General features: G+C 38.2%; 2 protein-coding genes across 2 annotated transcripts in view; one reads left to right on the top strand and one right to left on the bottom strand.

Moving 5' to 3' along the window:
- The window catches only part of itpkcb (inositol-trisphosphate 3-kinase Cb), a 28078-nt gene extending 18591 nt beyond the window's left edge, over nt 1-9487 (top strand). The window contains exons 4-7 of the mRNA XM_053623558.1: nt 196-400; nt 2675-2776; nt 2962-3033; nt 5725-9487. Coding sequence (XP_053479533.1) covers nt 196-400; nt 2675-2776; nt 2962-3033; nt 5725-5946 — 601 coding nt within the window. The 3' untranslated portion in view covers nt 5947-9487. The remainder of the gene's footprint in view (nt 1-195; nt 401-2674; nt 2777-2961; nt 3034-5724) is intronic.
- Nucleotides 9488-9583: 96 nt separating this feature from the next.
- On the bottom strand, nt 9584-22591 carry actmap (actin maturation protease). The gene is made up of 7 exons (XM_053623560.1): nt 22203-22591; nt 21719-21912; nt 21557-21625; nt 19245-19369; nt 17389-17518; nt 15735-15805; nt 9584-13260 (listed from the first exon to the last, which is right to left on the bottom strand). The coding sequence occupies exons 1-7, from the start codon at nt 22206-22208 to the stop codon at nt 12935-12937; spliced, it is 921 nt and encodes a 306-aa protein (XP_053479535.1). The 5' UTR covers nt 22209-22591; the 3' UTR covers nt 9584-12934.
- Nucleotides 22592-22649: the final 58 nt, after the last annotated feature.

Here is a 22649-nt window from a genome sequence, read left to right as displayed (position 1 = left end):
TTTTCCAACATTACATTTAATGTTGTGGAACGTCCCTGAGACAAGCTAGTTCCTGTTGTCATATACATTATAACAGATCTAAACCGTTTTCCCTTCGTCACCACATCAATAAACAATTCAGTCAAAATGCCTTATAAGTCCGTCAGTGTCATCAATACATAATCTGTTCTTTTCCTCTCTTCACCTCATACCTAGAACGTATCTGGAGGAGGAACTGGTGAAAGCTCGTGAGCGGCCCAAGTTAAGGAAGGACATGTACGAGAAGATGGTGGCGGTGGACCCGGACGCCCCGAGCGCAGAGGAGAAGGCTCAGCAGGCCATTCTTAAACCACGCTACATGCAGTGGAGAGAAACTCTCAGCTCCACAGCCACGTTCGGCTTCCGTATCGAGGGCATCAGGGTGGGGCGACACTCTAAACACACAAACACAAACACACACAAAGACAGCTTGAGCGGACCTTTTGTTTAGTCAGTGGCTAGAGTTTAGGATTATACCTGTCTCTTCAGGTTTTTTTTTTTTTTTTTTTTTTGGTGTGTGTGTATGTTTGGGTTGGGAAAGTGTCGCTCAGTTTTTCCGTGTTTTCGTTGGACCATTTTCATCTGCCTTGCCTATAAATTAGAAGTGAAAGTCTTTCATCCAAGCATATCTGGATTAACAGTTTTATGGTTTTTCTTTGGTAGTGGTGCCTGAGGGTTTCTTTCCTCTGAACTGTTAAAGTAAAATATCGACTTCATTTGTTTGAGGATTGTTTTCTTCATTTAAAATGACGTTCATTGTTGTGGAACATTCACGAAACAAGTTGGTTCCTGTTATCACTTACATTGCATTGCATCACCTGCAAGAGTCTTTCCATTACCAACCTCTTTATTTTTTTTTCCCTCTCTCATTCTCTCTCTCTCTCGAAGTTGACAAGACACCAAATGTAACTTTTAAAGCGCTCTGTCTTGGTGGAAGTTGCAGCGTTACCTCTGACTCTTATAATGCGCTAAATATACCTCGTGTTTACGTTTACATTTGCTTTTATCCAAAGCGACTTACAAATGTGGACATACAAGTAAAGCGATATATCAAGCAGAGAACAATACAACTAGTGCTACTCCTTAAGATTTATTTTTTTTAATTGAGTGCTAGAGGAGAAAAGTGCACAAGTAGAGGTGTAAGAGCTAGAAAGTGCAGATTTTAATTTTTTCTCCTCACTGAAAACTTGACCATATTATTAATTACACATTTTTTTTTTTTTTTTTTTTATGTTGAGCATTCGTATGTATTAAAACTAGTGCATTAATATAAACCTGCGATTTGCCTTGCAGTCAGAACTACTGTCAGAGCTGCTGCAGCAAATGAATCTACATCTTCTGACCAATCAGAATTGAGAATTCAGCACTTAATTACTAAATGCATTACTGTAAACCAGTGGTTCTCAACCCAGGTGGTACGGAGGGATCAGAAGTGGGCCCCAAGTTGTTTTTCAAAAAAAAAAAAATAACACAGACAGGGCATCATTTGTGTACTCGGTATATTTTATTGCTTTGCAAATAGAATGTTCATAAATGGAAAAACCCCACGTTCCCTAAACCTCTGCATTTTCTTTTTGCTTGGGAGAGGCTGAGCTTAGCCCGCCTTTTATCTAGCGGCCAGTGAAGACCAGTGTTGCCAACTTGGCGATTTTTCGGACCCCTTTAGCGACTTTTTAAAAACATTTTTATTTAAAGTGCCTAACCACAAATCTAGCGACTTTTTGGACAAATCAACTTTCCAAATGTCTCCAGTACTGTCCTGCAAGCGCGAGGTCTTGCTTTCCCGCTGCACTCACACCTCTCTCTGCGTCACTGTGCTCTGTTCAGTGAGGGGCTGAGAGCCGGAGATTTAACAACGTCATGGATAACGAGACGCGCCCTTCATCCTAGTTTACATCATTCACGTGCGAATGTTTTTAGAACGCGAGACGAATGTAATGTAACGTGTTTTACATGTAAAATAGTCCGCGTTATTGCAACCTAGTTCTCTTGTTCAAAGTAGTTCTAGTGTTCAGAAACATTTGATATCATTCATCTTCCATACCCGTCCGTTATATCGTTTTATAAAAAGTTATTTTTAAAAAAATCATAAAACTTATGAAAAGTAATTAAAAAGAACAAAAGCAAAAAAAGTATATCTATCAAAAACAGATTATAGATTAGGTAGGTTATCTATCTATCTATCTATCTATCTATCTATCATACCTGGCCTCCTCCAATATATGTGGGGGGGGGGGGTGGGGGGTGGGTGCTACATGATAGGGGAGGCTTGGGCTGGCTTTATTTACAAAAGGTTGAGAACCTCTGCTGTAAACTATTAAAGCCAAAAATTTCACCTTGCTTTGTTTAAGATCTGTTTTTGAAGTCAAAGCAGGAACTAAAAAAAGGTGACAAAAATAGTGCAAGTGTAGTAGGCAAATTATTGCCCTTGCTCTAGATAGCTATAAATGCATCTGTGCGGTCGTCTGTATATGGAAAGCAGCTGGTGGTACATTTTGCAAATGCCCATTATGTGCTTGTGGCAGTTGGTCCTGTTTTGTGGTCCGTCATGATCTAACGATCTAATGATCTCATTTTCCAGCACAGACAACAATGCATGTAAAACTGTCTGTCTCTCCTAGTTTCACTCAATCTCTCGCTGTCTCGCTTTTTTCAGAAAGCAGATGGCACGTGCAACACCAACTTTAAAAGGACTAAGCACAGAGAGCAGGTTATGAAAGCCTTGGAGGACTTTGTGGATGGAAACGCACAGATCCTGGTACGTCTGCTTCAGTCAATATGACCGAATATGATTGGGACGGTTGAGGAGAGGATGTCTGAGATTAATCCTATTCAAGTCAATGATTTTTGTCGAGTGTATTCATTTGATTGTCCATACCACCGTTTAAATCTGAGAAGTGAGAGCTCTTATTCAGCTGATGTTTTTCTGTTCTGCCTTGGCAGAGGAGTTATTTACTGAGGCTGGAGGAACTGCGAGGGGTGCTGGAGACATCCGAGTTCTTCCGTTCACATGAGGTGAGTCATGGTGATACGCCGCCACTCCCCCCAACCCCCTTCCCAAACACACAAGTCTTACTATACTAATGAGGAACTCCATTTGACATGCGCTATATGGCCAAAAGTATGTGGACACCTGACCGTTACACCTATACAAGCTTGTTGGACATCCCATTCCAAATCCATGGGCATTAAGTATTATTAATATAGAGTTCGGTGCAGGCCATTGGAGTTCATCTGCACCAGACTCATCAAACGATATCTTCACGGACCTTGCTTTTTGCACAGGGGCGCAGTCATGCTGGAATAGGAAAAGCCTTTCCCCAGACTGTTGTATACAGTTGTCTAAAATGTCTTTGTGTGCTGTAGCATTGATATTACCCTTCATTAGAACTAAGCCCCAGACCATTATTCCTCCTCAACCAAACTTTACTGTTGGCACTCTGCATTACGGTAGGAAGCGTTCTCCTGGCATCCCACAACCCAGATTCATCCATCAGACTGCTCTATAATAGAGTGATTCATCACTCCTGAGAACACGGTTCCACTGCTCCAGAGTCCAGTGACGGTGTTGCTTTACACCATTCCAGCTCGCGCTTGGCATTGTGCATAGTGATCTTATGCTTGTGTGTAGCTGCTCGGCCTTGGAAACCCATTTCATGATGCGCAGTTCTTGAGCTGATGTCGCTCTCCAGAGACAGTTTGGAACTCTGTAGTGAGTGATGCAACACAGGATAGGCCATTTTTTACACACCACATGCTGCAGAGTCCTGTGCGTGGTCTCCTGCTTCATGGCTGAGCCGCTGTCGCTCCTAGATGCTTCCATTTCACAAAAATAGCACTTACAGTGGACCGGGGCAGATCTAGCTGGGTAAACATTTCACAAGCTTTAGTATGACCGTGTTCTGTTTAAAGTCACTGACCTCGTCACTACAGACCATTCTACTGCCAATGTTTTTCTATGGAGAGTACATGGCTGTGTGTTTGAGTTTCTGTACCTGTTAGCAATGAGTGTTGCTGAAATACCTGTAGTCCATAATTAGGAGGGGTGTCCACATACTTTTGGCCATATAGTGTAATTATTAATGTAGCTAATGTAGTGTTATGCTAAATCTAAATCCAACCTTAACCTCAGTAACCAAATGGAAACATTTAGCCTCTTTTAGTGTGTTGTGGGGCTTTTTTTTTTTTTGCAGTTTTTAATAATGAAAATAGACATTTGGCTGGTCCCCATGGAGACACTAAACTGTCAGATATATTTTATCTTTGGTACATTTGGTTTAAAAATAAATAAATAAATGAAAAGGTTAAAAAAAACATGCCCACACACACACACCTACACACACACAATTTTACGGATCAGATAACTTCTCTGTTTTACGTTCTTATTAGTAACTTTTCCATCCATCTGTTTCTTATGCAAATCTAGGATTGTTACATAAAACCTGAAATAAAATTAAATATAAAAATGAAATAAATATTGGAAAAATATTTGTGTTCCCAAAAAGTGGAAACATTAAAAAGATGATGTAATGGCACATAATGGAAATAATAAATTTTATATATATATATATATATGATATGATATGATATGATATGATATGATATGATATGATATGATATGATATGATATGATATGATATATTATATTATATTATATTATATTATATATATATATATATATACATATATATATAAAAAATATAAAAACAGTAGGTTGGTGAGTGTATGTTCCAGTCATTGACCTTTTTGGTTTTTTTTGTTTTTTTTTTCCCCTGCAGTGTGTGTGTGTATATAGTTCTGAAAACTACTTTCCTGAATGAAAATGATTTTCTTTTGCATGTGCATCAGTCAGCGGTAAAGTTAGAGAGGGAACCTGGTTTTCCCCCAAAAGTAAACAGGGAGAAAAGAACAATTTTAAGGATTGTATTTTGTCATTGCATCAATGATCTCGTCACAGTATCTTGATTAGAAACTGATTTGATTAGGCTCATGTCTGTTTCGACAGGTTGTCTATTGGAACAAAGTATTTGTATCTAAAACCAAGTGAATAAAGTGTGACATTCAGCATGTGTTTAGAGGAAATCACACTGGGAAGATGGCATGGACGAGATTAAAAAGTAAATACAAATAAAAGAATAACATTTCCATATCCATCCATCCATTTTCTATAGCGCTTATCCTACAGGGTCATGGGGAGCCTGGAGCCTATCCCGGGGGCATGGGGTACAAGGCGGGGTACACCCTGGACAGGGTGCCAGTCCATTACAGGGCACAATCACCCACACATTCATACACTGCAGACACTTCAGACATGCCAATCAGCCTACCATGCATGTCTTTGAACTGGGGGATGAAACCGGAGTCATTTCCATATCATTTTAGTGAAATATTTTTATTTTCTTAAAGTTCAGGTGCCAAAGTATGTAAATCTCGTAAATATCGTTTGTTTTCTCTCTCGGTTTTTTTTGTAAATTTTATTTATTTATTTTTTTTTTGGTCTTTCCGATGGGTTTCCCCACACCGCTACACATTTACCATACAATTGAACAGTTTGCCTTAACTCAGGACAAATACATACCAACAACACATCTTGTTCGATTTCAAATGTAGCAAAGGGTATGATAAGGTAATATTAATAGTGAACAAAGCAAAACTGTATATTGACTATAAATGATATTAATGAGAGATGGTTGTTTATTTCTGCAGGTCGTAGGCAGCTCTTTACTCTTTGTCCACGACACTTCAGGCCTGGCGCGAGTATGGATGATCGATTTCGGAAAGACGGTGCCTCTTCCTCCGCACCAGAGCCTGGACCATCGCACTCCATGGAGTGAGGGCAACCGTGAAGACGGATACCTGTGGGGCCTGGACAACCTAATCGAGATCCTGAGCTCCATGATTCCGGACAAATCATATCTCGAGCCATGACGGGCGTGCTGACTGTACAGTGGAACAGGGACAGAGGACGCATAAGGACCGGATTAGCTGTCGCTAATGGCTTCGTGCTTTAGAGAAAGATAGACGAAACGAGCACACGAAAAGAAGAAGTGCCGGATATCGGAGAGCCTTAGCGAAGCGATGATCGGTCACGCAGCAGAATGCACGCACCATGTATGCAAAGTCCATACACAGATATGTCTGGGTTTTTTTTTTTGTTTTTTTTTTTTAAGCAGGTTTGTACATTTATAGGGCAAAGAACTTCACATTTTGAGACTTTTCAATCTTTTTTTTTACGTAATGAAAATACAGATAACACTAGAACACTGGAAACATATCCATCTGTGCATCCTCTATTAATATTTTTATAGTAGTGTAAATAGACTAATTTAATTTTATTCTCAAGAACACTTTTTTTTTTTCCTCTGTATTTCATGTTTTACTGCTTCTTCTTTAGCAGTGATGTAAATGATGCCAGCTTTTGTATTCATCCATCAATCAGGTTTAAATTTTAAAAGTTGTTCAATTCTGAATCCTTAATGGTTTTTAATACAGGAGGTCAACGTGTGAGGTGATGGCATGCAGCATGGTTTGAAAGATTTAACTCATTCGTGTGACGCGTCACGCAAGAAGCTTTTGGCTTGAAGGTTTTAATGAGTGGATTTAAGGGCTGATTGCTGAAAGCCATATTAGGCATTCCTTAAAACATTCCCATGTTGAACGTTTCCCTTAAAGGCACGAATAAATCGTGGGTTTGAAGTATTTCGGAGTTTTCATAACGCTCTGAAAGCCGTAGAATTCAGTCAGGCAGCTGGTTTTCTGGGCCTTTTCAAATCTCATAGGACTGAGATGGAAGAATGTTTGGACAGTGTATTTTGATAGATATTTTCCCCACTTAAAAGTATTCCAAAAACTGGATCTATACCAAATAAATCATTTTCGAGCCAGAGAACAAGGTCTAATGTGTCCTGTTAAGCAATATCAGAACACGCGTTAAGTAACCGGAGCCGAGAACACGGAGTAGTCACTTCCTGAGGCACTGCATGTTATATTTTATGTAAACACTGATTGATTGTAGTATTTAGTGTTCTCTATATATGCTGTAGTTCTCCCACTGGTCTGTTTTTTTTTTTGTTTGTTTGTTTTTGTTTTTTTAACCATCATCTGATGTTAACTGGAATGTTCAGTTGAATATTTTGACCTTCTGATTGATTTTTTTTTTTTTTCCAACTAAAAAGGTACGATCTGAAATGAAATCTGAGCCAGCAAGGAATTTTTGGGAGAATATTCCAAACGTCGAGCAGATCGTGAGAAGCGTCGTGTCGAGCAGATCGTGTTGCACGTCACGATCCAGGGGAAAATGTTTTTCGAAAGAACATCATGTTCAAGCTGTGTGCTTATACATAATCACCAACGCTCATAATGTGCCAAAGCTCCACTCATCTCGGTGTTGTGTTTAAACGTGTCGACTGGAAATGTCAATCCTTTTGAACTCTGTGGAAAGAAAACATGATTTCTCTTTGAAACTGGAACATGTTGATTTTCTGGCAATGATTTCTACATGGTGGTTTGGGATATCTCTGATAAAGTTCACAGTAAAGGAGCAGGTTGTCATTGAAGCTTTTTCCCCACTTATGATGCAAACTGTAATAGCAGTAGAAACGCTGATAAATCCTCCTTCCCGTAAACAATCACACCTACTTTGATGAATTGCCTTTTAAGTTGGGGGTGGGGGGACTATCAGAGCTGAGCAGCTCTGTTTCAGTTCTGATTAAGCCTATTTCAGGGCCGGAAAAATCTCATCAGAAAACTAAAATGCAAAAACTAGCGAAACTTATTGCATAACAATATTATCACATAATTTGTAAAGGATTGTTACAGGTCTAGAAACGCTTTAAAATCAGCAAACTGCACATTGTTAAGGCATGTCAAGGTCTTACACTGAAAGCTTATCTGATATACTCAATAGGCACTCACTCAATATGGTGCTTTCATTGTTAAATTTATTAAAGGGATTTTTTTGAGGTGATTTAATTTTTTTTTTTTTTTTTTGTATAATTATTCAGTCAGCTGAATTTTTAGTGTTTTCCTCTTTGAATGTATTCTGAAGCTTGGTATAGCTCTCGTCACAAATGATCAGTTTCTTTCCTCAAGCAGTGGAATGGATCCTCTAACATAAATCGATTACATTTGCACTTTTTTTTTTTTTTGGCTAAAATAGGCCGTAGTTGTGTTGTTTTGTTTTAGAATTGATTTCTCCTTTTACTCCAAAGCAGTTTATTCACCTTGTGATGCCAGTAATTTCATGTCTCGTTGGCGTTACATCTGAAACTTAATAAGGAAGGAGATTGTAAGGTTTGAAAATTCACCTGTGTGGGGAGAGTTTTACATATATATGATATATATATATATATATATATTATTATTATTTTTTTTTTTTTAAAGATCAGCAGCACTGCAGGTTGATCGCACTATCGAGTGAGTTAGTAGGTCTGGTTTGCTGTTTTGAGGACGAGATGATAGCAGTTCCCACAAACATTTTTTTTATGGCTTTTCAAAAATGTCATAAAGGTGCCACTTTATCTGAACGTTTGATCGTGTACTAACAAAAAGCCGCAGTCACGCCAAAGCCGTTCTGCACGGTGTGCCTATGTTTGTCAGCCAATATTCCATGACAGTGTTGGACATTCAAGTGCAAGTGCAAGTACAAACTAGCGTTTTTCCATAGATATGATCGTGTTAATGAACTCCATTCTTTTCTTTTCTCAAATGTTTGCATTTCCTTTATCTTTAATGTCAATACAATAAACTGGAAGTTTGACTGTTACAAGAACTTGCTCATCATTGAAGCAGAATGTTTAGTGCAGTAAGCATTTTTCATTTTCTTCTTATCTTTCAGTTATAGGGTTCAATAGGTAAGCATTCGGAGAGCTGAGTTTATTTATTTATTTTTAACTTTTTTTACAATGCCTAGTGGGAGTACAGTTACGTATTAGAGAAGATTTTTATAGATCATGCAGCGAACAGTTGCACTAAAAAAATTATTAACAATGATAACATCTTTTCCACTGCAAGCAAACAAGGCTATGTTCCTGCTTGCATCATTTCCTTGAACAGAAATAACACTTGCTCAACCAACAGTGACCACAGGAAGACTGCCATTTCATTTGACTCAGAATTCAACCAAAACAGTATGTAAAATTTTATTTAGATGGACGTCGGGTCATATTTTCATTCCCACACAACATAAAATCTTTTACAATGGTTTACAAATGGAAAATGGTTTACAAATGAAGTTCTTTTAATATTTTACTGTAAGCACAAGATATTAGACATGAAAAAACTGCCAATGTTGGGGTCCTGAGCAAGGCCCTTAACCCTCTCTGCTCCAGGGGTGCTGTATCATGGCTGACCCTGCGCTCTGACCCCAACTTCCTAACAAGATGGAGATGTGAAGAAGAGAATTTCACTGTGCTGTAATGTATACGTGACAAATAAAGACTACTTCTTCTACTTCTTCTTCTGAAGAAAACCTTCAGTGTCAGAGATTTTAGTAACTACATACACATTTATGACCACTCTGTTTACATGCACAGATATGCCGTTAATATTTTCATTATTTTTTCATATATAAGTGGAAAATGTATTAATCTATATTTCCACAATGACTGTCCTTTTCTTATCCATAACTTGTTCTTAATATAAATATAAATTGAAAATATTGGGCAAACTGTGTGTGTTGTAGAAAACTAGATATACAAATTATTTGGAAATTATTTTACAGTCCAATCCCTTATATAGTGACAATCCCTTATATAATGAGTCTTGAATGTGCTTTTAGATTATCGTTTATATCTGGCAAAGTTAGTTGATTACATTTTTCTTAAATAAATAAAGATGTACCAAGACATTAGACAGATGAAGCTATGGTGATATACATTGGTGCTTGAAAGTTTATGAATTTTCTACATTTCTGCACAAATATGACCTAAAACATCATCAGATGTTCACAGAAGTCTTACACGTAGGTAAAGAGAACACAATTAAACAAATGATTTAAAAAAATATACTCGGTCATTTATTTATTGGGGAAAATGATCCAATATTACACAGCTGTGAGTGGCAAAAGTATGTGAACCTCTAGAATTAACAGATAATTTGAAGGTGAGATTAGAGTCAGGTGATTTTAATCAATGGGATGACAATCAGGTGTGAGTGAACACTGTGTTTTATTTAAAGAACAGGGATCTATCAAAGTCTGATCTTCACGACACATGTTTATGGAAGTGTATCATGGCACGAACAAGGGAGATTTCTGAGGAGCTCAGAAAAAGAGTTGTTGTTCATCGAGGCCGGAACAGGTTACAAAACCATGTCTAAAGAGTTTATACTCCACCAATCCACAGTCAGACAGATTGTGTACAAATGGAGGAAATTCAAGATCATTGTTCCCTTCATCATGAGTGGGGACCAACAAAGATCACTCCAAGAGCAGGACCCTGTAATAGTCCACGAGGTCACAAAGGAACCCAGGGTAACTTCTAAGCAACTAAAGGTCTCGCTCACATTGGCTAATTGTAATGTTCATGAGTCCACCATCAGGAGAACACTGAACAACAATGGTGTGCATGGCAGGGTTGCAAGGAGAAAGCCACTGCGCTCTCCAAAAAGAAAATCACTGTCTGTCTGCAGTTTGCTAAAGATCACATGGACAAGCCAGAAGGCTGTTGGAAAAATATTTTGTGGACGGATGAGACCAAAATATAATTTTTGGTGTAAATGAGAAGCGTTATGTTTGGAGAAAGGAAAACACTGCATTCCAGCATAAGAACCTTATCACATCTGTAAAACACCACATCTGTGGTGGTAGTATCTTGGCTTGGGTCTGTTTTGTTGCATCTGGGCCAGGACGGCTTGCCATCATTGATGAAACAATGAATTCTGAATTATACCAGCGAATTCTACAGGAAAATATCAGGATATCTGTCCATGAATTGAATCTCAAGAGAAAGTGGCTTATGTAACAAGACAACGATCCGAAGCACACAAGTCATTCTACCAATTAATGGTTAAAAAAGAATAAAGTTAATGTTTTGGAATGGCCAAGTCAAAGTCCTGACCTCAATCCAATAGAGATGTTGCGGAAGAACCTGATGCAATCAGTTCATGTGAGGAAACCCAACAAAATCCCAGAGATAAAGCTGTTCTGTACTGAGGAACGGGCTAAAATTCCTCCAGGCCGATGTGCAGGACTGATCAATAGTTACCGGAGACATTTAGTTACAGTTATTGCTGCACAAGGGGGTCACACCAGATACTAAAAGCAAAGGTTCACATATTTTTGCCACTCACAGATATGTAATGATGGAACATTTTCCTCAATAAATAAATGACCAAGTATAATATTTTTGTCTCATTTGTTTAACTGGGTTCTTTTGATCTACTTTTAGGACCTGTGTTAAAATCTGATGATGTTTTAGATCATATTTAAGCAGAATTCTAAAAACAATTCTAATGGTGTCACAAACTTTAAAGCACCACTAGAAATTAGGTTCCACAAGTACAGACTTGTTTTTTTTCTTACAGGTGTTTCTGTATTCGTGATCTCAGGTCCTGCATCCTGAGCGATGAGTCAGACGCATAAGTAAGTCTTTCCAGTAACCATGCAATCATGCAGACTCAAAAATAATTATAAACTTCAGAGTTGAAGCTGAATCAGGAAGTGTTTTCACACACGGTTATGGGAAGTATCAGGCATCTACGTATTGTAACATCTGCATCATACATTATTAACTTCCTGTAAGTGTCAGTTAACAGTTGTTCTATATCATCATTAGGGATCGTTAAAAAAAAAAACCTTTCGATTATCAGAAAATGTATATTTAAGGCCATGGTGTGTGATCATTTATAAGATCCAGTGCTCTCTTGTGAGATCAAACCAAAGAAAGTTCAATGCAATAAACATTGCATTTTCCTGGGCTGTTTTTTTTTTTTAGTGCATGGGTATTCAAATATTAGTTGGATTACTTCTAAGAATAATCGTTCTTTACCGCCGTGCCTTCCAGGAACAGGTGTATTTATATTGAGATAATGTAACACTTTCCATTCAACTAATGATGAGGCTTATGATGGAAACGAGACCTCATTTAGTAGTTTAACACCAATGGGGGTGAATACTTATCCAAACACCTTTTTTCTTTCTTTCTTTTTTTTTTAACATATGCAAACTGTATTCATTTTTCCACCCACTTCAATATTATAGGCTATTTTGTCTCAACTCATGACATATAATCCTAATGGAGTCCATTTCACTTCTAGCTTTTAACACTACAAAATGAGGAAAAGATTGAAAGGGTTAAATACTTATGCAAGCCACTGTACACCATGCAAATATGTGCACTGAAAGATGAATCTAAGCTTGCACTACCACTGTGAACACATATCCGATTCGATTTTCACTCCTGAACTTAGTGACGGTTAGAGTTTTCACAAAATTCGATTTTTTTTTTGTTTTGTTTTACAGGCTAAACATTCAGTAATGCTTTGGCTGTGCACTTAATATTTCTCTTCCTTATTTCTCTATGGGAAAATGATACTCGGTATGACGCATTAAAGACACTTTCATCTTTCCTTGTCCGTTGAACTCATTTTCAAAATGTTAAAATTAGCCAGACACATCCTTTTTTAGTCAGAGCAGCAAAATAGCACAACCCTGATTCATTTAGCACCATTAACATTTTTGTAACAGGAATCCATAGTTACAAAGAAAGGAATTTCCTCATGAATTTCCCAGAAGACTGCTGAGGGTGATGAAACCAGCAGCATCATGAGAAATGTCAAAGAAATAAGGCCACCTAGTGGATGAAAGGCCAAATACAGGCTGGTTTTTAAAAAAATGTTTAAAAATCACCCAATCGAGGTATACATCCTGCACACTAAACACACACATGCGGCGTTCGTGTCGCATGTGTTCTTTAGATCAGTTCGTCTGTGAGGTGTATAGTAACACCACCTGACCTGCAAGTCCCTCCTCCACCCCACCAGGGGGAAGCACGTAGTAAGATCCATCACCGGCCCTCTTCGGATCCATTTCTCTAAGCTGGGCGTTACTCTGTGCCACCGTTTCCAACTTCCATAGCTGGTAGCGCAGACTCTTCCCCTGTTTGGCTAAAACGTAGACCTCGACTGGATTCGTGAGCCAGTTAGGTGGTGCACTAACTCGGGAAAGATGCAGCCATGGCAGAGTGGTGTTAGTGGGGAGCTGTTCGCTTATTACACTCCCCTGTTCCAGGCCAAGCAACACACCTGAAAAGACGACATTTTACACCTAGTTATTTCATGTACTCGTGCATTGATAAGATTTTAACAACATGCATTTGCAAAACACATCTGCGTTGTTCTTCGTTTTCAGTTGTTCTATACAAACGATGATTGGAGTCATCAAAAATCACATTAGTGCCAACACGTGCCTCAGTCAACGTGTTGCGCATTCTGAGATGCTTCTCTGCTCACTGCGGTTGTAAAGAATGGTTATTTCAGTTACCGGAACTTTCCTTGCAGTCTGAAGTAAAACTAAACAAAACAAAATGTCAAACTAAAAACACATGCACTGTATTTGAACAATTCAAATGAGAAAATAAATGAATAACACGAGCAAATTAAAGGGGAAAAATAACACCAAATGCCCTATACATTCACCTCCGAAACTATTGGAACGGCAAGGCCAATTCATTTGTTTGTGTTATACACCAAAGACATTTGGGTTTGAGATCAAAAGCTGTACACGAGACGATACATCTAGACATGTTAAACAACATCAAACATAGAACCTTTTGTATCAGACCAACCAATTTGTAGGCGGGCAAAAAATTTTGGAACATGTGACTGACAGGTGCTTCTTGTTACCCAGGTGTATCCTGTTAGATTGATAGCTCTGAACATTCATTCTTGGTTTTAGCCTTCAGTTTCACCTGTGAAGACTCCATTTGTTGTTCAAAAGGATAAGCCAACATGAAGATCAGAGAGCTGTCTATGGGAGATCAATCAATCTAACAGGACACACCGGCGTAACGAGAAACACCCGTCAGTCAAGTGTCATGTGAACACATCTACATGTACACTACCAGTCAAAAGTTTGGAAACACTCGACTGAAATGTTTCTCATGATCTTAAAAACCTTTTGATCTGAAGGTGTATGATTAAATGTGTGAAATCGGTGTTGTAGACAAAAAATAGAATCGTACCGACATATTCATTTCTATCATTAGAAAACTAACATTTTATTTACATAAAAATCTTTTATTAAACGGACGACTCGGAGCGAAACATTTCCGAAAAGCAGCCAATAAGTGTCCGGCGTAGGCAGGAACTCCTTTAGTACTGTTTAAAAACCATCTCAGGGAGATTCCTCAAGAAATCGATTGAGAAAACGCCAAGAATACATTTCTGGAAATTCTAGGCAAAAAGGGCATCTACTTTGAAGATGCTAAATACTAAATTATTTTGATTTATTTTGAATTTTTTTATCACAACATAATTCCCATAGTTCCATTTGTGTTACTCCAGAGTTTTGATGACTTTATTATTATAAAATGTGGAGGAAAAAAGATTAAATAAAGAATGAGTGTGTCTAAACTTTTGACCAGTAGAATAACTACCTGTAAATAAAAGCTGAAACTCTAAACTCTCTTCTCATCTTCATCTTTTGATCTCAAACCCAAATGTCTTCAGTCTACAGCAAAAACAATGGGGAAATGTTAATCATTTGAACAATCAGATTTAAATCAGCATTATATGCATCAGGTATATTTACACCTGCATTGTGTGGCTTATTGCTGTCTGGATATAATCCTGATACTCACAATACATGAAGCGGCTAAGGCTCTGACTTATTAGCATTTCAAATAAAGAGAACTAGCTTGTGTGTACAATCAGATGAACTGTGAATACAATTACTTGGTGTGTGGTGTGTGATGCAAAAAAAGCATAATTATGTGAAAGACATCACATGCAAAGTATTGGTAGAAAACTGTATGTAAATGAGGGCTATTTGTTCTCAATGGCTGCTGCAAGTTCGCATATCAAAGAGACTTGTACTGAAACTGAAACTCAAGTATAATGCTGATTATAGGCAACGAGGCATCCATGAGGTTCATGGGGTAAATGTGAATAAAAACCTTGTTGTTTTTTTTTTTTTGTTTTCTTTAAATGCCATTGGCTCATGAGAATAGTAAATCATCATTTTGAGAAGGTTTCTGATTGTTTAAAGACACAAAGTTAGAATTTCGATGGACTTATTGTTCAAATGATGTTATTTTGTCTTCAAGCAATGGAAACCGGTCAAACTGGAAGCAAAAATGAAACTATTTCCTTAGACACTGCCTCGTATTTTGCATGTCTAGGTAAACACCACAAACTGCATAGTTATTAAGGGAAACATGGGGGGGGGGGACAACATGCGCTATTTTGCTTATGTGAAAGACTCAATATTGGGTAGAGTCTCTTAATAATTCAGCTTGCATGTTTTTGCAGGTGTTTTTACAAATCTATTATCAGTTATCTCTTACTCTATCACCCTTTGAGTGGAAAGAGGGTGATCGATGTAGCAGGCTGGCTAGCACTGTATGGTTAGCACTGTATGGTTAGCACTGTATGGTTTGACTGGTCATGCACCTACGTTCTTTAACATCTCTAGACAAACATTTGCAAGCTGTGAATGTGTTATTGCAAAAATATATATATAATTTTATTAAAAATGATAGTGTGAGTCAGTCTTTCACCTGAAGCCACTGCCCAGTGAGCTTTGTGGCCACTGCGTTGACACGGCTCATGGTTAAAGTCCTCGTCATATCTGTGGCAAAGCAGTTAAGATAAGATCCTGTAGCAACACACATAACTAAATAAAGTAAACATCAGTCAATAAACAGGTCTTAGCTGATCAAGTAAGTGGGAAAATTGTGTCAATTATTTTTCAGAAGGCATACAGTGCTGTGAAAAAGTATTCGCCCCATCCTGACCCTTTGCCCCTGTTCTTCCCGTTCTTCTGTGTATATCTCATACTAAATAGTTTTAGATCTTCAAATGAAGTACAACATAAAACTATGGCCAACTGAGTAAACACACAATACCGTTTTGATTTATTGTTTTTATTGAACCAAAAGAAAGTGATCCAACACCCATCACTAATGTGAAAAACTAATTGCCCCCTTAAACTTAAAACCTGGTCGTGCCAACTTTAGCAGCAATAACTGCAACCAAACGCTTCCGATAACTGGAGATCAGTCTTTCACTTATTTCTAGGACTAGGATTTACTCCTGTGCTTTGGATCATTGTCTTGCTGCATAATCCAGTCGCACTTGAGTTTCAACTTACGGACTAAAGACCGGACATTCTCCTTTAGGATCTTCTGGTAGAGAGCAGAATTCATGTTTCCCTCAGTTACTGCAAGTTGCCCAGACCCTGAAGCAGCAAAAAACCCCACACCATCACATTTCTACCACCATGCTCGATGTTCTGTTTGTGGGATTAGATTGGTTTCCTCCAGATGTAACGAGACCCCTGTCTACCAAACAGTTCCACTTTCAACTCATCAATCCACAGATTCGCAATCCACATTCTCCAAAAAGGTTTGAGGATCATTAACGAGTGTTTTGGCAAAATTCAGACGACGTTTAATATTCTTCTGGGTTAGCAGTGGCTTTCACTTCGCCACGCTTCCATGGATGCCATTTTTCCCAGCGTCATTCTGATAGTGGAGTCATGAACAGTGACCTGTATTGAGGCAAGACAGACCTAGACCTGTAGGTTTGTGACTTGCTGGATGAGTCATTGCTGTGCTCTAGGAGGAATTTTGGAAGGTCGGCCACTTCTAGGAAGGTTCACTATTGTGCTGAGTTTTTCCATTTGGAGATAATGGCTCTCACTGTGATTCTTTGGAGTCTCGGAGCCTTTGAAATAGCTTTGTAACCCTTCCCAGACTTGTATTTTAATCACCTTCTTCCTAATAATTTCTGGAATTTCTTTCAATTTTTGCATAGTGTGTTACTGGGTAAGACCTTTTAACCAACTTCATGCTGTTGAAAAACTTCTAAGTGTTGATTTGATTGAACAGGTTTTGCAGTAATCAGGCCTGATTGTGTCTAAATCAACTGAACCATATTATGAATGCAGTTTCATAGATTTGGGGAATTAGTAACTTATGGGGGCAAAAAGATTTTCACACAGGCCCAGTTGGTACTGGATAACTTTTTTTGCTTCAATAAATAGCATTATCATTTAAAAACTGTATTTTGTGTTTACTCAGGTTGCCTTTGTTTTATCTTAGATTTTGTTTTCATTTCTGAAACAATTTAGCATGAGATCTACCCAAAACAGAAGAACTCAGGAAGGAGGCAAATACTTTTTTTCACAGCACTGTATGTAGGTTAGGATACGGTATTAAGATCGGCTGTCCATCAGTGAGATGTTTCAGGATTAGTGCAGCATTGTCTCCAATCATGCCTCCAGATAGCCTCTGAACTCTGAAGCCACACACCTCCTCTGCAAGCAGGGCCATATCACAAGCTGTAAAAAGAAAGATCAATTACACTTAAGAAAAAAACGGTCAAATTAGAACAAAGCTATTAAAATATGTGAATACAAAATGAGGGTTTATATCGGTGTCACTATAATAGCCAATTTGACCAGCCTGTGGGATAACACTTTTTCAGTTTTACTGTTTCTTCCAACAGACTGCGATTCAAACAGCATGTACAGTAGGTGATATAAACCTAAACCCCAACAATTAAACATATAGCTGCAAGCAGCGATCTGCGGGGTCCAAGGACTCCTCACAAATATATTGTTTAAAAATGTCACCATGTTTTCGATCATTATTGGGATTCACTCTGATGAGTAGTTTGACACGGCATTTGTAAAGATAGGCCAAAAATCCTAGGACTACAAGGTTTCACTTATTATGCAAATGATCACAAATTTAGGTGGGCGGAGTTAAATACGGCTTATTTTCCAAGAAATATGCTTGTTTTTGTGTGCACAAACACAAATAGCACTCCCTAGTGGTTAATATAATCTACAAAACTTGAATGGTCGGTTTGCGTAGGGACCCACTGCTGTCTGATGCAATCTTACTCATTGTTACCTCAGTGGATGGTGGCTATGTTTTTAAAGAAATTACACCATCATCAAAAATCCACTTACAGATTATCACGTAGATACCAAATTTCAGCTCAATCAGCCTTACTGTTGCTGACTTTAGCTCCACCCCATATGTATGACCATGCCCCAACCTTTGTAGATGACCTCAGAATCTTGTCCTGTATTGGGATTTTAAGTTTCATGCAAATCCACGCAAACAATCATGAGTAATAATTGTTAGAATTGATTGACACATGGCGGCTATATTGTTTGCGTGTTTTTTGATAATTATTGGGTTTCACACTCTGGTGAGCAGTTGACAACAAATTTGTGAAGATGGAAAAATGCTAGGACTAACTCACAAAAGTTGGTTTTGCAATATTATGCAAATTAGCACAAAAAATAATCTAAGTGGACGGGGCTAAACGGTTCTTGAGACTTTTTTGTTTGGGAATACCCAAGGAATCAGTGAAAGTGTTGTTCGGAGGACTCATAGTTCACGAGATATGGCCCAAAAACGTAAAACCCTGTGTAATAGCACCACCATTAGGCCGATCGGGCCCATCCTGTTTGCCTGAGTTGCGGGAGGGAGTACTATCTACTAACCAATGTCTCTACGGTTTGGTATGCGTGACTCATTTCAAGGCAGAAGAAGAAGAAATATCCCAACATCCTTTGGTGCATGGACCCCTTCATTAAAAACACTTCCTAAGAGAGTATATAATTCCATGATTACCCAAAGTGTTTAAAAAGCTGGTGTGGGTTTAAAGGTTAGAATGGAAGTGTATCTGTTCCCAGAGATGTGCATCATACATACAAAACGCTACAGCAATGCTTTATCTGTTTTATCATTCATCGTACATGTGAATACTTGTCCAGAGCTTGTCCTTCAAACATGATCATTTATTTTCCATTTCTTTCTTTTTGGACTGTTATCTTGTTTTGTTTTGTTTTTTCCTGGAGCACATTTGACAGCAAAGATACACCCATGAGAATAAACTGATAGCAGTGAGAACAGTGCCTGTGTCGCTGGCACAAACCTCATAAGCATCATGGGAATGCAACTTTGCATTCAAGTACAGAAAAACACTTTTGTGTTGGGTTCTGCGTAGACACAGTGCTTCCTTTCTCACTGTACTGACCAGCTGAGTACCTGAAAACATCTCTCCCTGAGCAGTGTAGCCTTTGTTCACTGCCATTTGCATGATGTTTTCCAAGGATATGGTCATGGCAGGCTTCACCAGATGGGCTGCCATCCATAAGGCTACTAATCCACATCTGAAATCAGACCAGTAAAAAGGAACATAGTTAAACAAAACAGTTGTGGTTCGATCGTACAGACATGCAGGAAAACCCATTTTTATGCAATTGAGAAAAGTGAATAAGTTAGAATGAATACATTAGCAATGGGTGTGGCTAGGTGATAGCCAATCAAATGTTAATGTTGGGTTAATGCGCTTTTTTTGTCTTCGTAAGGAGGTATTTAGGGCTGCTACATGCTTAAAGATGTTACAACAGTCCAAGTTAGAAGTTCTGGTATCATGCACTACTTTCTCAACATTGTGCTGAGTTAGCATATTACTCATTTTAGCTGTGTTTCTCAGATGAAGTTTGTGTTTCTCAGATTAGTTGTTAATTACATGGGAATCAAATGACGCCAAAGTACGGCTACACCAAAGTAGAGGTCGAGCGATAGTGGATTTTACCGTTACCGAGAACTACTGAATAAAAACATAACACTCAAAATAAAATACTGCTGAACTTCGTTACAAAAATAAACAGTACTGACTCTACCATGAAAATATAATACACTTTTTAAAATTAAGTAAATATTTAAAAAATGACATATATTAAATTATTCATATGTTATTAAAGTAAATAAAAGATATACATCCAAAGTGAACCAAAAAGTAACACTCCAAATACAGGTGCATCTCAAAAAATGTTAATATCGTGGAAAAGTTTGTTTCTGTAATTTAATTCAAAAAGTTGAACTTTCATATATTCTAGATTCCTTACACAAAGTGAAATATTCCAAGCCTTTTTTTTAATCTTATTGATTATGGTTTACAGCTCATGGAAATAAAAAATCCAGTATCTCAAAATATTAGAATAAAGAATTTATAATACAGAAATGTCTTATTTACACACTCAATACTTGGTCAGGGTTCCTTTTGGACGAATTACTGCATCAGTGCAGCGTGGCATGGAGGCAATCAGTCTGTGGCACTGCTGAGGTGTTCTGGAAGCCCAGGTTGCTTTGATAGCGGCCTTCAGCTCGTCTGTATGGTTGTGTCTGGTGTCTCTCATAGATTCTCTATGGGGTTCAGGTCAGGCGAGTTGGCTGGCCAATCAAGCACAGTAATACCATGGTCAGCACATCAGTTACTAGTAGTTTTGGCACTGTGGACAGGTGCCAAGTCCTGCTGGAAAAGGAAATCAGCATCTCCATAAAGCTCATCAGCAGATGGAACAATGAAGTGCTCTAAAATCTCCTGGTAGACGCTGCATCGACTCTCGACTTGGGAAAACACAGTGGACCAACACCAGCAGATGACATGGCACCTCAAATCATCACTGACTGTGAAAACTTCATACAGAACTTCAAGCTACTTGGATTCTGTTCCTCTCCACTCTTTCTCCAGACTCTGGGACCTTGATTTCCAAATGAAATGCAAACTTTACTTTCATCTTCCCCATGATTGTGGTTGTGTGTACTGAACCATACTGAGAGATTAAATCCTCAGGAAACCTTTGCAGGTGTTTTGAGTTCATCAGCTGTTTAGAGCTCTTTTCAGGTCGACATTTCTGTATTATAAATTCTTTATTCCAATATTTTGAGATACTGGATTTGAGAGTTCCATGAGCTGTAAGCCATAATCATCAAGAATAAAACAGAAAAAGTCTTGAAAATTTCCACTTTATGTGTAATACATCTAGAATACATGAAAGTTCCACTGTTTGAATTGAATTACGGAAAAAATTTTCCACGATATTCTAATTTTTTTTTTAGATGCGCCTGTAACAAAAATAGAGACATCCCAAATGAATTAAAAAAAAAAAAAAAACATTGAGAGAGAGAGAGAGAGAGAAAAAAAAAAAAACAATGATCCAACAAACTTTAAATCAATGACAGCATGGTAATTTGTTATTTATGTTTAGTGCAAAACGATAGCACTCGATATGAAACATTAACATCCTACAAAACTCCAGGTACTAAGTAGTTAGTGTAGTATAAAGCATTTCCAGACAAACAGGACATCCCGTATGGCAACTTTATGTCCTGTGCTGCTATTTCCACTACCTCTCCATCTATTTATACCTCTACACTGTATTACATTTAACTGAAGAACACCTGCAGTTACTCCCTGGATGTTCCTACTAGATCGGTTAAGTACACAAGTGTATAGCCTATAGCAAGTGCATAATGTGCGATTTGAGACAGAACAGAATAAAAAGACTTACTTGGGGCCATCTTGGATCAATGAAGGCACGTACTTGTTAAATAGCACCCACTGCAGATCCTTCCTGAAACTGGATAAAGAATACTGAAGCATACTGTACATTAAGCAAGTGCACAATGAAACCACACATTCTTGATTACCTCCTACTCAGTCGGTGATGTACCTGCTATCTCTTTGTGTGATGAGCAAACACGCTTCCTCAAAGTCTCCTTGGACAGCAGTCCTTCCCTCTGCTATGGCCTGATACAGCTTCTTCTTGCTGGGCAGCGACGGAGCCAAACCCGGGGCAGGAGGAGGTGGAGGTAGTGGAGGTGGGACGGGAGAGGGTACTACAGACATGACCTTCTGCTTGTCACACTAGGGCAGAATGCAAAGAAGTAAGTAGGTGCACCTTATGAATCCATAGATACCAATTATAAGACATTTGGAGATGAATTAGAAAATTCGTGTACATCTGATACAACCATTAAGAACTTATAACAGCTTATTTATTTATTATTTTTCACTGTCAGGAAATTACAAAGGAACCCCCTTTATACAGTTTTCACTTCGACTATTACAGTGAATAACCTGTAGAATAACATGAACAACAGTTATAACAATTTATCCTAGTACTCTCTCACGTTAATAGTCAAATCTGTACTAACCTCCATTAGTAGGGTTCAATTCAATGACTAAGGATGAGGCTGAATCTTAATTCAATCCCTACATCCTACATAAACGCACTACACAGACTATAAAAGAATGAAGTCGACACTGTACATAGTGCACTAAACAGCCAGAAATACACCTATTTAGGATTCCGCCCGAGCGCGAGCACTAACCGTGCAAAATATAGACACGGATTCCTAATAAGGAAATAAAGTGTTAGTTCACCACACGCGTTCACATAACTGCCAAAAAAATCGTATTTTTCCTCTGTATGAACACATTTGATTTAAAAAAATAAACACGATAAAGTTATGGAACATTCGAATATTTCTCTTTACAATAACGCTGAAAAGTAAATAAATAAACAATGTACTACCCGAATATTATAAAATGGCCCAACGTAGCTACATGTTGGCCAATCAGATCAGAAAGGAACCGAGCGC

This window comes from Ictalurus furcatus, chromosome 4, assembly GCF_023375685.1.
Source record: "Ictalurus furcatus strain D&B chromosome 4, Billie_1.0, whole genome shotgun sequence".
Lineage (NCBI taxonomy): Eukaryota > Metazoa > Chordata > Actinopteri > Siluriformes > Ictaluridae > Ictalurus > Ictalurus furcatus.
The sequence above is the reverse complement of the archived record's forward strand: the minus strand, read 5'-3'. Positions and strand labels throughout refer to the sequence as shown.

What these genes read in the sequence shown, in the direction of transcription:
- actmap (XM_053623560.1), bottom strand. An exon ending in TTGATCCAAGATGGCCCCAA is followed by an intron (nt 19,370 to 21,556) that starts GTAAGTCTTTTT and finishes GTCTGATTTCAG; the next exon opens with ATGTGGATTAGTAGCCTTAT. An exon ending in GGACAGCCGATCTTAATACC is followed by an intron (nt 15,806 to 17,388) that starts GTATCCTAACCT and finishes GCTTTGCCACAG; the next exon opens with ATATGACGAGGACTTTAACC.